Raw genomic sequence first — 16,449 nt, forward strand, 5'->3', positions numbered from 1 at the left:
AGATCGTTACATTCATGAAAAACGATGTACAGTAAAGCTGAAGATTTAGTTGCAAACAAACTTACATTATAAACTATACATTCTATCTGTGAAGAGTACCATTTAAGTTGTTGCTTTAGCCATTTCAGATTTCAAATTGAGTTCATGGTGAAATGCAAAGTTCAGACTGTCACTCAAACATGCCATGTACTGAATTGACTGGTTGTTTGACTGGGCAATATTACTTTTTTATTGAACCAGTTCAGACTGTTTGGCCTACACTAGTTGTTGGAATCATAAACAAAACTTGATTGTGAATAAGCCAGCCAGTAAAGCTCATCAGTATCAAATCGTAGACAACCAGTTAACACCAGAAATGTTTTTTAAATCTATAAAATGAAGTAAGCTACCAATTGGCCATCTGCTTGATAAGGAATGTCTCAAGCTTAATCTCCAAAGGAGGACTATAAAATATGCATATTGCCAAATGGAGAAGTGGAAAAACAAAAAGAAAACAATTTAAAGGCACTGCTTATGTAAGCACTGATGCCGTGTCAGTGATGCTATGTCACTGGGCTGCACAGATCACCTCCTGAGTTAAGCCAGTAAATCAGAAGTAGCTTTTGTCTGGAAACAAATCTCATTGGGACACGCATTGTCAGCCAGGGACAGTCGACTCTGATATGCTTGATCCGAGGGAATTATTTATGTTCCTGACTAATGAAAAAGGGGATCTCTGTACTCCAGCAGCGCATTTCTGAAAAAGATGATGTGCTTTTGGATACTGTCCAATACTAATGTGTTCACTCACTAAGTACACACAATTCTGTGACTTATGACTTCAGATGCTGGGAAAGGTTTACATACTCTGCTAAATGAAATGGCAGTAGTATACAAAGGACAGGACCTGCAATGTGTCAGATTTCAAAAAATTAACAACAGCAGATATTCTAAGCGCATCAAGAACAGTGTTTTCTTCTTTGCCACAATTCAGATCAAACCCCCCGCCAGAATACCTGGCTGCAGATCTTCACTTTTGAAAGAGGTTTGAGGGAGCAGTCATCCTTAACGAGCCAATCCAATCTCGTAGTATTACTCACTGATTAACCCTCTACAAACAGCTGGGCCTGTATATAGTGCTCTGCCATGCCTTAAATTCCAACACACCCCCAACACCAGCAGACTGCAGTCAACAAGTGTGCCTTCTAAGACAGCAAATAATAAATAAATGAGGTATTGATCGAACGAGGCGCACAGTGTGATGTGCAAAGTCTGACCCTGGAGGCCACCGTTGCTACCAATGAATTAAATTCTTTGGCAGGGATTTTCACCCCTAAACCCGATGAACTCAAGAGTTTTTGTAGCAGCCAAGTGCTCAATTGTACACCTGAACAAATTACTGGCCCACCAAGTGATTATTAACATGATCTTTGACCACTGACTGGAGAAGTGCATCAAGTCAGATCACTGCTTGAGGGTAACTACCGAAATACATTTCTGCAGAATGCTGTATTTTAGACATGATTATCTCCCCATGCCCCCCCCATTTCTACCAGTTCTATTAACTGGGGAATGGCAACCCAGCAAAAAAAAAAAAAAAAAAAGAGAAACAAAAGCATATTAAGAATACATATTCTGCATCAAGATATGCATAAAGTATTGTTGCACCTCAATCTTTCTTCTACTACACCTTTCATTTTCCCCTTGTAGTTTAAATGTCTACTTCTACACCTGAGCTTGGAGTAAAAAAAGACTACATAGTTATTTAGGGTGTAGTCAAGCTGCTCTCATCCTGGTCTAACTTGAAACAGGGCACCAGAAGCCACAGCAAACCAACCCTAGTCAAACGGCTGTCTCAGCTGTGGAGAGTAAAAGGCAAATTGTAATATTCACTGATGCCCTTGTCACAGACAAACAACGTGGGGGATCCCAAGATATATTTTGGTAAAAAAAAAAAAAAAAAAAAGGCCTTCTGATATTCACAAACTGGACAAAAGGCCTCCTCTCACTAGCATGTTTTTTCTGCTGCTCTTACAGCTCTGCCTAAGTGAGAAACTCATCCGTACACCTGGAAGCCACTCTGACAGGTGAGACACTCTCGAGCATGCATCAACTCCAGTGTCACAGCAAAGTGCCAAGATCATAAATCACATTTAAGAAAGCTTAAAATCAGAGAGGGAAGTGTCTGGCGACATTCCAGTTGATCCAGATGTCAAGCCATGTCTCAAATAGGCCATATAATTAAAAAAGAAAGGATAAAAAAAAAAAAAAAAAAAAGGAAAAACACTTTACATTTAACACCACCACAGGACCAGTATGGCATCTCAGCAGTCGTTAATTCTTTAGAATTAATGAATTGCTTCATTAGTCAGGCTTAGTTATTATGAAAATTGAAAATAAAAAGGTGAAATTACAAATAATGACACCAACATAAAACAAGATGGGCCAAGGGAAATGCTGAAACTATAACATTTCCAGCCCTCCAGGCACCTGCATCCAGCTTTCTAATATCAGGACTACAACATGTTTAAGAAAACTAAACACCCAGTGTCCATGTGCCTCCATACGGCTTGTGCACCACTGCCAAATAGACAGTGTTCATAAATCTCAAATGTTACTGTACTTGTTCAGTTGTGAAAATGTGCATTTACAATGCCCCTTATACAGCCATATATGGTAAATGTAAAGTTATATACTGACCATATCTATTTTTATGTTGGGTTCAAGAGAGATAAAAGCAATACATTACAATATGCTGTAAAAGTTGCAAGTTCTCAGATGTCACATGAATGGTGAAATGCTAAAAAAAAAAAAAAATCACTTCAAAGAGTATCTGTAAAAAAATAGTGAATGCTTTTCGAAATAGAATTGCAAGATGCAGGTGCTGGACAGATGCTGCCGTTGAGAGATGAAAGAAATTTATAACACCATAGAGAACACTGGAAATAAATGGTCACAAAACAAATCTTCCAGAGCTGTTAAAAATGAACACAAATCAATATTCTGCTTTATTACCTCGTATGATTACTGCTTTATTGTAGTATTTCAGAAACACAAGTGAAAATGTGTCACAAAATGTTTTATAAAGACTGATTCATGTAATTAACCTAACTTCTTTTATATCTCAAAAGTGTGCACAATACATTTTACATAAACCATTTGAAAGGAATTTAAGTGATTCAATCAAGGCTATCGAAAATACTGAAATAAAGTATTATTTTGAGGTCTGAAATTCACGCTGATAATCCTGAAGCCAATCACACAGAGGTGTACAAAGGAGTCTCTGTCTATAACCAGTAGACTTTGCCTGAAGAGGAGAGGGAGGAACACTCAGAGTAAATTGCTTAGACAAGTGCTGCCAAACTCCAAGCAGGGAAATCACACAGAAAGCTACTGCCAGCTTGCTAATAAAACCGTAGGCGGAAACACCGCAGAGTTCAGCTCCGATGCTCTGGCAAGAAAAACGTGAATATCTAAGATGTACAAAAAACAATTTCACTTCATTAAACGACCTGCCACGTCTGTCGGGCGAGAACAGGAGAGAACAAGAGCAATGAAAATCCCATCGCTGCCGATCTCACCCTCAGTTCACTGTGAAATGACAGTTTGCCGTTACAGGAAATCAGTTTTGTGAAATGTCTCGACTCCAGTACCCTTCACAGGACTCAGATGCCCTTCTCCAAGTGCCACTCTCTTTATACCACAACGAGAACGACAGCGTTGATCTACAACATGATGTGCAACTTCACCCGCAGCAGCACTCGCCACTCCTGTCCTCAATTCCAAGGTGAGCCCAGGACTTCGTCCCCTGAGCTGATCATACAAAGACTGGGAAAGAGCATGAGAAAGAAGGGTCTCTCTGCCAGCTTCTGTGAAGGACAATGCTAAGCCAGAAGGTTGTGGCACACAAGCTATGATTTAAAGAACTCCAACAACCTCCCAAAACACATTCCAAGGATGTCAAGCACAGAAACGGCCCTATTCTTCTCTGACACGTGTGCAGCATAGAGATGATAATGTGCAATGCATTTCACCTCTGATTAACTAAACATAGTACATCTCAGTGACATCATTATCCTCAATTGACTGTGAACATGTTCAATTTCAGCCCAAGCCTGCCTACAAGAAACTGTTAAATTTAAATAAGTTTGCACAGAAAACAATAAGATGATAAATGATGCATGCAAGAAACTGCCGGATTCTAATGAATGCAATTAGGAAACCATGAAATTCTGATGAATATAAAGTAGGAATTATTACCTTGTGCTGTATATGAAGAAATTAAAAATATGAGTATTGCTAGGAGGTGGGTTATAACATACGATATCTGTTGTCTTAGGGATTCTTTTATATGTGTTTGGACTTGTGCATAACTTAAGCAGCAAGATGAAGGACAAAGGTCAGTCAGTTGAAATGATGCAGTTTATCTCTTCCTTCACTCATTTGAAATTTAAGCATGGTTTTGCACTGAACTCTTTGTTGGGCAATTCATTCCCATATGCTACAATTGTGCAGCACATGTATTGCGGTGTAGAGATTAGCACTTAATAAAAATGTTAAATACAGTATTCGATCACTACTGGAGAGATGAAAATTCTTTTCAAGAAGAAAAAATAAATCAAAATACGTAACTCAATATACTTGGTGGTAGAATTAGAGCATGAAAATAACTTAAAGAAGGAAAACAAATAAAAACGTAAACATTTAAAATGTCAATGCTCAGTAACAATACCCTTAAAAGTGATATTGCAAATTCATAGTTACACCATAGTAATAACTGCAGAAAGTACAACTCAAAGGAAAGCCCAGGTGAAAAACAGGAGCAACTAGCAGTGTTAAATTAAAAACTTTTTTGAGTACAATGCAAAAGTATTTTTGAAGAAATTATAACCACAAGATGGTAAGAGTACTGAAATGTTCTTCCACTTTGTTGAAGAATGTCTTGCTTATTTATACACAGGTTTTGAAACCCGCCTAAGCTTAAAAAATATCTAAAATAGAATTACACTAAAGGTACACTTGATAAGGTCAGTCTTATTACACCTCCAATATAATTTGCTTCATATCAGTGGGTACCAATAAGTGAAACTCTTAGAAAGTATTACAACTAATAAGTGCCCAAGAATTGTTCATTACATTAATCAACACCTAGTATTAAGTAACAGAGCCAACTGCATTCTATAAATAGAAAACTATTCAGCTGTTTCATTAAAGTTGAAAATAATAAGCACAATCATTAAAACCAAAAATCCAACTGACAGCTATGCAATTACAGGTCCTGCAGTCTACTTATGAAGAGGATGTGGAAAGGCTCATTTCAGAAATAATTTCAGCAAATTGACCAAGCTCTTATTTCCATTTAACATACCACTGGAATATCAAATCCCTGCCTTCCCATGCAACTGAAAACAGCTATGCAATCTAATTCTTACTGGATTAAATGCCAGTTGACAAAGTCCATTTCCGTCTCCCAGTTCATTCTTCATGTAGACAGCCTTCCCTGGTAGGCTGTATTATGGTAATTACTTTAGACTTTGCAAAAGGCCGTATTCCCTTGCATTCTTGCTACACACATTTTCAAATAACTCGCACATGATCCTCAAATGTATTTTCAGATCCTCTGCAACTTATCCAAAATTACCCTACTCATGCAGTTGGTGTCAAAAAAATTACTTATCTTCTCCTGAAATATGTATATAAGCATATGGATAAATATTAAATTGTTTAGCAGATGCCATTATCCAAGGCAACAACAATCATTATCAATGTTTTACATATACACAATGATACAAGTGAAAACACCACTATAAAAAGGCATCTACACTCTACAGGGAATACAATTAGGGTAAGAGAAGATCATAATGGTCTAGAGACATCGAAACCTAAGGCGGCACTAAAAGGTGGTGAGACTCCATGCAGTTCTTATGCTCACAGGCAGCTCATTCAACCACTGGGGGGCAAGAATGGAGAAACCGTGAGCTCAGACACCTGAGGGAATGCATAACTAATTGACCTGCAGAAGATGAATGGGGAAGACGAGTATGGATATAGGGAGAGGAGAGACTGGAGGCAGGAAGTAACAGCTTGGTGAGGAGAGTGATGTTTAAGACGCACTACTGAACATAAATGCAAACAATATACATACATTTATTAAAATCTCTAGCCAATGGGGCATTTTAAGAAGAAAACAATTCAGCACAACCTTATCAAGTTTGTATTTTATTTTTCCCACCCAGTATTGATCTACAACCTGTGAACTGCTCCCACAGTTATACACTTAACTGACTAGACCGCAAGAGTCAATGTTAAAATTTGAATAAAAGATTAGCAGTAGCTAGTGTTAGCATTTTCACAGTGTTGCCAAGAGAACACGATGGTCCACAGCAACATTCCCCAATTCTGATCATACAGGAAAGAGGTTGGTATATACAGAATGTGTTTAAAACACAAATTGAGCATCTTAACTGCTAATGGAAATGAACACTATTTTGGAAAAAATCATGTTCCTCTCATTCAATTTCAAATGAGATTTAACATGCTTTACCAATTAAAGTGGTAGCCTTCAGAGGGCCCAAGCAAGACAAAAATGTAACCACATTTCATTCTAATGGGTAATCGCAGTAATGAAGAGAAAGTGTGCTGAAGAACAATCAATTCACAATAATCCACTGTTGCTTGATGTGAAGAGCAGATACAAGATAATCCCATCACTGAAGGAACATGTTACGTTTGTCTAATCGCAGGATAGCAGCACTCAATGCTAAACCCACCAAGTGCACTGCGTAATACTGCATAAATTAGCAAATTACTAAATGTGGAAAGCTTCAAGACTAAAACAGTGGGGGGGTGTGTGTTATTTTATTTTTTTATTTTTTTAGGAAAGAGCTCAACATGAAAATTCAAATCCCACATACAAAAAAAATAATATTCTTCAAAGTTACCTCAGGGTACAAATTTATTAGCATTTCCAACTGTTCTGAACCATGTTTTATTTTTTTTTCATTTTAAGTACTTTGCATTTCATGCCATGGTTCTTTGTTTTGTTTTTTTAAACAGAAAAAATATATAAAACAAAAGAATATAAAACTGTGGATTAAATTTGGAGGTTTTCACTATGTGGGCGATTAATGAGAATAAAGGATTCACTGTATCGGTGTATGTATATGCAAGAACACTGAGGTTACAAAAACAGAAGACCACAGTGCTCATTTGATTGCTATAATCTTACTGATTCGAGGAGCACATTAGGAGCCTATTGAATCATTTCGGTGGATCAGTTTCCACAACACACTACAATTGTTCAAAACATTAGCAACTCTTCATGACAATAATTGCCTCCAAATTGATGTCTATGCATTCACTTAAACTAGGCTAAACTTACTATTGCAGCTCAAAGAGAGAACAGATCAAATTCAGAAAACTAAAGAATATTACTATAAATAAAATGTATAAAAGTATATATATAAATCTTTAAATCGATTACATATAAATAAACCAATGTTCTTTGCTCTTTCAGTCATCTTTTGTCTTTCCAAACAAAGTGGCCATATGCAGCGTAAATATCAGCCACACGTGAGAGAGAACAGGCGGGACAAAGCCAGAAGCACAGGTTGCCCACGTTGGCCATCCTGCAGACAAAGCATTTTAAACATGTCACATATTGGTAGTAAGAGTGAATTAATCTGTTTTAGCAATTTATCTGATTTTAGCATTACTTTAATTTACTGACATAGAAACACTGTTTAAAGTTCGTACGAGTTTCTGCAAAATTGTAATATTTTGTAATTCATAAACAGCATGATGAAGTTGTGAAATGTCATATCCATTTCTCAGAATACTCACTGAAGAGAATTGCAGGCAGTTTAAGGGTATCCTCAATTTCATAACATTTAGAGTTAAGTTTTCCTTCCAAAAAAAAAAAAAAAAAAAGCCGCAATTCATATTTATACGAGTGCAGTAAGAAGTGACCTTCATCTTTGAGAAGTCTGACCCCAACAGGCCTTCATTACCTGATTGTCCCTTCTGCTGAAGAGCCCTTCTAGCATTAAGAGTTGGTGAAGGAGGAGAAATGTTAGGTGTTACACAAATCTGTCCCTCCTCATATGTCCTCTAAAAGGAGAGGGAAAAACAGATGATGAAGAGCAAAAATATGCAACGATTAGGAATCGAGCTACCAGATCTCAAAGAACATTCTTCGTGTAGGTTTGTGTTGTTTAGGAAAAATATCGTATAACCTCTCCATGTTACATAGCTAAAATAAATCCTTTATCGCACTGCAACAGTTAATATATGCCCACTCTTATTTAATCTTGTTAGCTCATATAATGATTTCACTTCATTTATTTTACTGTTTGGTGAAAGAAAAAAGAAAAAAAGAAAAAAGATTCAGTGTTTAAGAAATAATTTACGAGTTTCCCCATGGTATTGTGTTATAAAAAATAAACTAATCTTCCATAGCTCAACGTTTAGTCGCAATTTCAAAAAGGCTTCAGACACAAATACTGACAGATGTTTTTGAATATACAAAGTTTGTTGAGTTCCACAGATGTTAGTTTTGAAGTCAAAAGCTGTAATTGGGTTTCTACTTTCCCTACGTTCCACAAAGATGACTGAGGGAAGAAGCTACAGGGAGATGGGCGGGCGACTGAACGCTTTACGCCTTTAGATCTTTGCTAAATAAATAAAAAATGTATATTTAAGAATAAAACACGGATCATGTCCTTGGATCTTCATAGAGGACATCTTCACATACCATGCAGTTTTCCCACATTGCTCATCCAATTTACAAGTGCAGTGCTGTAATAAAGCACTGTTCAAAAGGATCAAACGATTATTTCTTGAAAAGCATAGAGAGTCAACCATCCATTCACAGGAGTGTTTGAGCTTTGCCGGACCTTTGAATTTTCATGCCAATAAAGAAAAAGACATCAAAAGCGAAGACTTAACTGTTTTTATTCTGGAATAATATACTGAAATACCTATTTTAGCATATTAAAATACAGTTAGGTCCATAAATATTTGGACAGTGACCAACTGTCATAATTTTGGCTCTGTATGGCACCACAATGGATTTGAAAGGAAACAATCAAGATATTCGTTAAGTGTAGACTTTCATCTTTAATTTAAGGGTAGTTACATCCAAATTGGGTGAATGGCGTACGAATTACACCCATTTTTAAGTGTGGTCCTCCCAATTTTAGGGGCTCAAAAGTAATTGGACAAACTAACAAAATCATTAATAAAATTGTGTTTCAATATTTGGTTGCAAATCCCTTGCAGTCAATGAACCCATAGACATCACCAGATGCTGTGTTTCTTCCCAGTTGATGCTCTGCCAGGCCTGTACTGCAGCTGAAATGCTGCTCAATTGAATTCAGGTCAGGTGATTGACTTGGCCATTGCAGAACATTCCACTTCTTCGCCTTAAAAAAGTCTTGGGTTGCTTTCACAGTATGCTTCAGGTCATTGTCGATCTACACTGTGAAGCGCTGTCCAATGAGTTATGAAGCATTTGGCTGAATCTGAGCAGTTAATATAGCTCTAAACACTTCAGAATTCATCATGCTGCTCGTCAGCAGTCGCATCATCAGTAAATACAAGGAAACCACTTCCCTTGGCAGCCATACATGCCCATGACATAACACTACCTCCACCATGCTTCACAGATGAGGTGGTATCATCAGATCATGAGCACTTCCCTTCCCTTCTCCATACTCTTCTCTTCCTATCATTCTGGTGAAACTAACATTTTCACAGTGCTATAAAATGTACAACAAGCTCCCTTGGATTCAGTCTAACACCAAACCGGTTTAAATCGGAAATGTTAATCAACAGTGTTCTATATATATTTTTTTAATGCATTTGTCTTTTCGCTTCATTAAAGGAGACTTTTTTTTTTTATCTTGCAATTAGTAGCACTAAAAGTAATTTCACATAATTAAGGTTTGTCTAAAGGCTAAATCAATCTAAGAAAAACTATGAAAAATTCAAGTCCTGTAACACAAACATCTCTGGAACTGAGCCCACGATGATTAAATAGTGCAGCATACTATACTAGTAACATTCCAGCCTGACTTTTCACTTCCCAAAACCTTAGACAGATAGTCACCTCAGAGAAGCATGAGAGCTGCCTGTGTTAATGGAAAATGCTGCTGTGGTGACCACTTTGTGTGCTGAAGACAAGACGAGAGATCAGGTGTCAGACCCAGCTTGTTTCTCTTCCCCTCACACTGGCAGGACAATACTCGGGTGTAACAGGAACACACAGGGTTAGCACTGCGCTCTATTGAGTTCCACTGCAACATCCTGCCTGGCCCCCTGGACCCTTAGGAGTGTCAGCTTGTCTATTTATAAATCGCAGGGTCTGGTGTCACAAACCTGAGACCACCCTCCTCTTAGTCACCAGTGCCCGGCTCGCAAAGAGCAATCCCATTGCTAATTCCAGTCTTGATAAATTAAAACATGAAATTTAACACAGGCGTGCAGTCGAGGGGTTAGGAATTGCACCTCTAAACCAGAGTTCAACCAACCGCTCCAAGCAATACCCTAGGGACAAAATGTACATCGCCAGCTGGCTTCTCCGTTACACAGCTGTAAAACCGGACAAGAAACACTGTGTGGGATATGTTAATTTATCAATTATGGTCATTGGCTGGGCTTCAGATCCTTTCCTATTTAGTAAAATTGTAATAAATCAACCAGAGTTTAACAGCACTACACTTGCTACTGATTTTGATTCCACATCAAATCACTAAGAAGAGGTATGATTATTTCGGTATGATTTCAAGGTGGCTTCTTACTTTGGACCACCAATGTACACCTAGAGGCTACACACACACCAAAGCATGTTGTTCAGCTTATTCTGAATTACCCTAGCCTTATTAAGTCAAAATTCCAAAAGATTTTCCCAATGCTGTAGGACCACAAGGGCACAACAACAGCAGCAAAACATAGGGGGGTGGTGGGGTTGGGAGAAGTATCCTTGAGTCATGAGATGAGGTCCTACTTTAAAATTAGCTTCAGTACCAGCTTTTTGTTTCTGAAGCACAGCAACATTAATGCGTCTAAGGGGAATATCATTAAGACCAATATGGAAGCTTACAAGAAGCCAGCAACAGTGAGAAATATGATTTTTATGATTTTCAATGGAACCAAGACTCCAGCACAGCTTCAAACTGCTGCTGGCAAAGAAAAAGTGTGCAGCCTTTATAGAGTCCATGACACCCTGCAGAAATCCCAACACGGGATTGTGCAAATGACGTCAGGCTGCAGCCCATTAGTCCAGGTATGGCTCACAATCCTAATGGAGCTCTTCACTCAGACAAACAAAGCATACTTAACAGCTTTGTGCTTCCCTAAGCAAATTTCTAAGAAGGTTGTTTTTAATCAACCAAGCTTTTTCATGAAAGGACTTAAAGGGTCAACAGACCTAACCCACGGTTTTGCATTTATATTGCCAAGGGATCAGGGCTATGCGACTTACTTGTGCTCATTACTGTACATGCTCAGCCCTATTACGTTTATTTATTTTCGGCTGAAAAGAAAAATCTAAAAGATAAAAAAAATAAAAAAATAAAAAATAGAATTACCGCTGGCATCAATTAACGGTGAGAAGTGCACCACAGAGATGCAGCAAACCAACATTAAACCAATCCAAACATTCAGAGACCAACTTCTAGGCAGACACTGCAAATAAACATGAAAGGAAGTAGCAACCAACAGTAGCAAAAGTTTGATACCCAAGACCTGTTTGCAAGTTATCTTTCATGATTTAAAGGGAGTGAACACAGAGCCCTGAGGGTGTTCTAGTCCCTTTTTGATCAGTGGTTACATTTCAATTTGAAGAGACTAGCATAGTACGCCTCTTTTTATTTTGTTATTCCTTTCCTGAGAAAGGGAAGTGTGATAAAACCATCATACATGTCTTCTTCCCGAGCTGTTTATTGTAACAAATGGGATCTCATTCATCTCATAAGTCAAGTGCACATTTTACCATCAAGTGCGCACTTCACAAGGATGGTTACCAAGAGGTGTCTGGTCTCATGACATTGATGCACCCCCTTGTGGCTTGAAAAGGCTTGGCAGAGTCTCACTGCTTTTGTAAGCATACAAAATGTCATAATAGCAACAAGAATACAAAGAGGAACTGAAAATCAGTTATTACCCCATGTACACACACAGCTTCCCTGCTAAAAAAAACTAAAAGTTTTTAAGTGGTTACATATGTAAAAGGTTACATAAGTGACTCCACCAGAATGTAACTGAAACTTTTACTCTGTATTAAAGCTGCCATTTCCCTTCCTCGTGGTAAAGGTAGGTAAGGAACTGCATGAAAATCAACTTTTATACTGCATTTACAGGTGTCAAATTAAAATCTTCTTGATTTCTTTTTGATTTTTCCATACGTCATTTTGTGCAATAAACACTGTTTGAAACTCAACAGAGGCTATTCCCACAGGGATTTACACTCACATTGTTTTTTGTTTTGTTTTTTATCCCAGGGGGTTAGCAGCTGCGTCTAATCCTCAATCTGAGTTCACAAAAAGTTACAGTCTGGGTATGAGGGTACAGGACATTATTTGGTTGCATAAGAAGAATTGCATTTCTCCAAAGTCAGATGTCTCCTATAAGACATGTACATTTATGGAAGAAAAAACTCCATCAACGCATTTATTTCATAATTTGTTTTCAAACTGGCAAATCGTGTGCAGGTATGGCTTGTGTAAGTGGGTATTTGTGCACAATGAATGCAAAACAGTATGGATTTACTGACAAGACAGCCGTGGGTAAGGGAGAGCACAGCTGAAGACATAAAGGGCAGAACCGCGATAGAATCTAAGATGCAGAGAATACAAATATATGCACACACAAAATAGTCCAGTATTCCAGATGCCGATAAATCCAGCACTAGAACAGTCTGACTGTACATACAAAAACAAGCATTGGGATGCTGTTCTTTTACTGATATTACACAAATACATTTTCCTTATCTTTCCGGGAGATAAATTTGCTATAAAACAATTTGAATGACAGCGTTATGTAATGGCTGTTCAGCTGCGGATCCCCAAGTGCTTTACAACATTGCCAACAGATCCAACAGATGCACGGCCAATCCGATCCAGCACCGCACCACAAAGCGGCCTAACTATTGAGACAGTTTGAAAGGGGAATGAGGTGAAGGGCTGATTATACCACTACGAAAAATAATAAACATCATGCTGCATTCGATAAGACTTTAAGAGCTTTAAAACTGCTACTTCTGCAACTCCTACCCTGCTCTAGTCAACAGTGAAGTTATATTGTTAGAAGAAAGCCAGCTGATTTTTATATCAGTTTTCTTTTTTCTTGTATTCTTTCGGTTTTAGGTTTCGGTTAGTTTCAAAAGTCGACTGACGAAAATGGAAATTTTAATAAAATATAAAAAAGAAAACGTGTACTTTAGGGCCACACACGGAAGATCACATTGCTAGAACCACAGGCTCACTCCGGTGTTGCAGTCAGTACTCACTGTTGCACTTCGATGACAGGGCTTGCGTTCCATTTCCTTGAATGCTCCGAGATGCCTCTTCAGCTGCCACTCCCGGTCTCCTGGACGCAGCGCCGGGAGGATTTGTTTGTTGTGCCGTCGTCTGAAAGCCTGCACACACAAGATAAGCAACTGCATTTACATAACAGCATAAACACCCACTACGGCGCGCTCACTCCACAACAGCACAAAATGCGAGTCCAGTGGGGGTGTTCGCAGCCTAGGTACGACAGCTGGTTCCAACACAACTCTGCAGCTTACCTTGAGGGTGACACACCCCAAAAGAAAACTTTGATTTAAATCTAGCTTTATGGGAGGTTTAAGATAAATTGGTTTGGCTTGGTGTAAACATGCAAAAGAAAAACTGACCGAGACTAGAAAAGACCGTTTACACATTCAATGAAGGCAAGAAACACAAGAACACACCTGAAAAGGGTACATGAGGCAATTGGGGATTGAGTAAAAGGTCATTGGTCTGTATTAAGGGGGGGTGGGAAATCGGGGACTATTCATCACAATCTCCTTAACTGTAAAAGTGTTGACTACCCTTCAACGTTCTGTAACATGTCTTGAAATCCCTCAGATAATTCTGCACTTTGGGTGTTATGAGTCTGTACGATTAATGGGAGTATTTACCTTAAAATGTGTAATGCCCTTGTAGGTTTACACACCCCTTCTATGCATTACTACAACCTGCTCTGACAGAGGAAGTCATCTTTTTTTTTTTTTTTTTTTAAGAAACCAACCCTTCATGCAATATGAAAGCGTATGGAAAACACTGTTAAATATCCCATCCTGTAGATCCACTTCAATGCATTCAACGTTGTTCCAAAAAAGTACTCGCCTAAAAAAAGGTATTGAAATATGCAGAAAAAACTTGATTGCATGAAACAAAGTAAACCTGCAAATTTGAGGAAATCCGACCGGACAAAAAATATGTAGTCAAAAGATATTATGGTTTTAAAAAGCAAAAGTCTGAACTACATTTCTGTTACAGAGAAAGTCCCTAGCCCTTTACAGTCATTACAGTTACAGGTTTGAATGCCAGTTAGGCTTTTAATATTCATGTCTCGCTGAGATGAAGAATCTGAAAATGCTGGAGCCCTTGAGAACTAGAACAAGGCCACTTATTCAAGGGAATATGGTAGTTGAGAAGAAGCAGTCTAGAAACACAACCTCACAGACATGAAGCAGAGTATCTTTTCTGGTTTTCAAAAGATGTATACAAAAATACAATTGCTTAACTTACACAGAGCAAGCAAAAAAACTTCCAGGAAGAGAGGATGATAAACCCAGCCTTATTACCACTAATCATGTCTTATGCAATTTAACAGAAGCTCCAAAATGCTAGAGTACATTCAGCAACTCAAATAATTATGCTGACACGACAGACTGAGTATTTTAGTGACAATAAGATGATTTGGATATCAGTTACATAAGGCACTCACCCCTCTTTCGCCTTGATTCCTTGATTTCTTCACACATTCGATTAAACTCTGGGTCCAGTTCAGCTGCAAACATGGCGTGGGCAGTGTCCTTCAGCGTGCAGGCTCTGTGCCTGATTATTTTATCTGTGAGGTGAAATCAGAGGTTTGGACTATCGTACAAGCTGGCATTAGTGCACTCTCTCCCCCTGTGAAGTAGAACAAACTCACATACTGAGCTACTTTTTGTTTAAGTCTATGCACCCTTGCCAGTGCATGGTGTAAACAAATCATGCTTTTAAAAAAAAATCACAGAATTGTGTGACATGTTTTTGCTTGTTCGCATTAAAAATATGTAGTGGTTTTGCTGGTGTTTCACCACAGTTATCCTGCTTTGGATTGTACAGTGATAATTTATAATCACATATTATACTCACCCCTGACAAGGAAGGGTATTGTGTGAGGCAATTATTATTGGAGGACATGGAGATATTCAGCTCAAAAACTTGTTCAGGCAAAACAACATATCACAAATATCTACAATGGGCTATAAACTACAGAGTGTTAAGGACACATAAAACAAAATCTGAGGGTTGCAGCTCCCTGAGAAAACAGTATGCACGATAAAATATAAATAAAAATGCAGGATTGTCAAAATGTTGCCTACATGAAGGCTTAGAGTAGTTTTTACCACTACACAAATAAGATATGTAGCAAAAAAAAGGAAGGAAAGATTGTAAAGGAAACATTCTGTTCTTCAGCTTCATTCAAAACCCTCAGGAGGTTTTGCAATATGAAAACATGGGAACACAAACAGAAAAATGGCAAATAAGTCTTGACAGCCCCCACCATATCCTGACTTTAGCCCTATCAAAACATGTTAGAGCATGGGCCTGACAAATGGATGAAAAATTACAAACATGCAGCCACACAAAGGAATGCTCTGGGAGATAATTAACTGAATGGATAAAAACAGATGGTGATGCGCATTTAGTTCTGTGACGGGCTGCTTAGAACATTTGCTGGGGCAAAACACTGATTAGAACATTTTGCAGAAAAAGAGAGCAATACATGGGCATTTTAAAGTGACCATCATATATTGAACATGTGCCTATGTATACATGTTTTTTTCCACATTTTAAATTTATAAATATATATTTTGGGGAGAATGAAAATTAAAACACTTCTGAGGTATTTGCAAAGGATGAGTTCAGTTTTAGTCTATAATCACAGAGGAGAGATCTCCCTCAGAGATGTTCGGAAAACAAAGGGTTCTTATTACTATAGATGACTGCTGAGGTCTGCTAATAGGAAGCAGTAAGGTCATCCTGCAGTGTCTTTCTGATTTTAATTAGAGCCAACCTGAGACCAAAATGTTAAAACTTTGACTGAATAGGAGATCGAAGACCATTACCATTCTAGGTCAATTTACAACATCAAATATGAGAAATGCAAAAGGTTACTTGCTGCAGTGTCTTGATGTTTCTGAACACTTCGACCTGCTTCTCTTGCTCATCTCCC

At 38.1% G+C, this 16,449-nt stretch overlaps 1 protein-coding gene across 2 annotated transcripts in view; it reads right to left on the reverse strand.

Moving 5' to 3' along the window:
• atad2b (ATPase family AAA domain containing 2B) overlaps positions 1 to 16,449 on the reverse strand; it is a 70,621-nt gene that overhangs the window by 21,810 nt on the left and 32,362 nt on the right. For both annotated transcript variants that reach the window (XM_066704139.1, XM_066704131.1), the window contains exons 23-24: positions 14,953 to 15,075; positions 13,487 to 13,615 (exon numbers count right to left, since the gene is read on the reverse strand). In XM_066704139.1, coding sequence (XP_066560236.1) covers positions 13,487 to 13,615; positions 14,953 to 15,075 — 252 coding nt within the window. The remainder of the gene's footprint in view (positions 1 to 13,486; positions 13,616 to 14,952; positions 15,076 to 16,449) is intronic.

This window comes from Amia ocellicauda, chromosome 1 (genome assembly GCF_036373705.1).
Source record: "Amia ocellicauda isolate fAmiCal2 chromosome 1, fAmiCal2.hap1, whole genome shotgun sequence".
Lineage (NCBI taxonomy): Eukaryota > Metazoa > Chordata > Actinopteri > Amiiformes > Amiidae > Amia > Amia ocellicauda.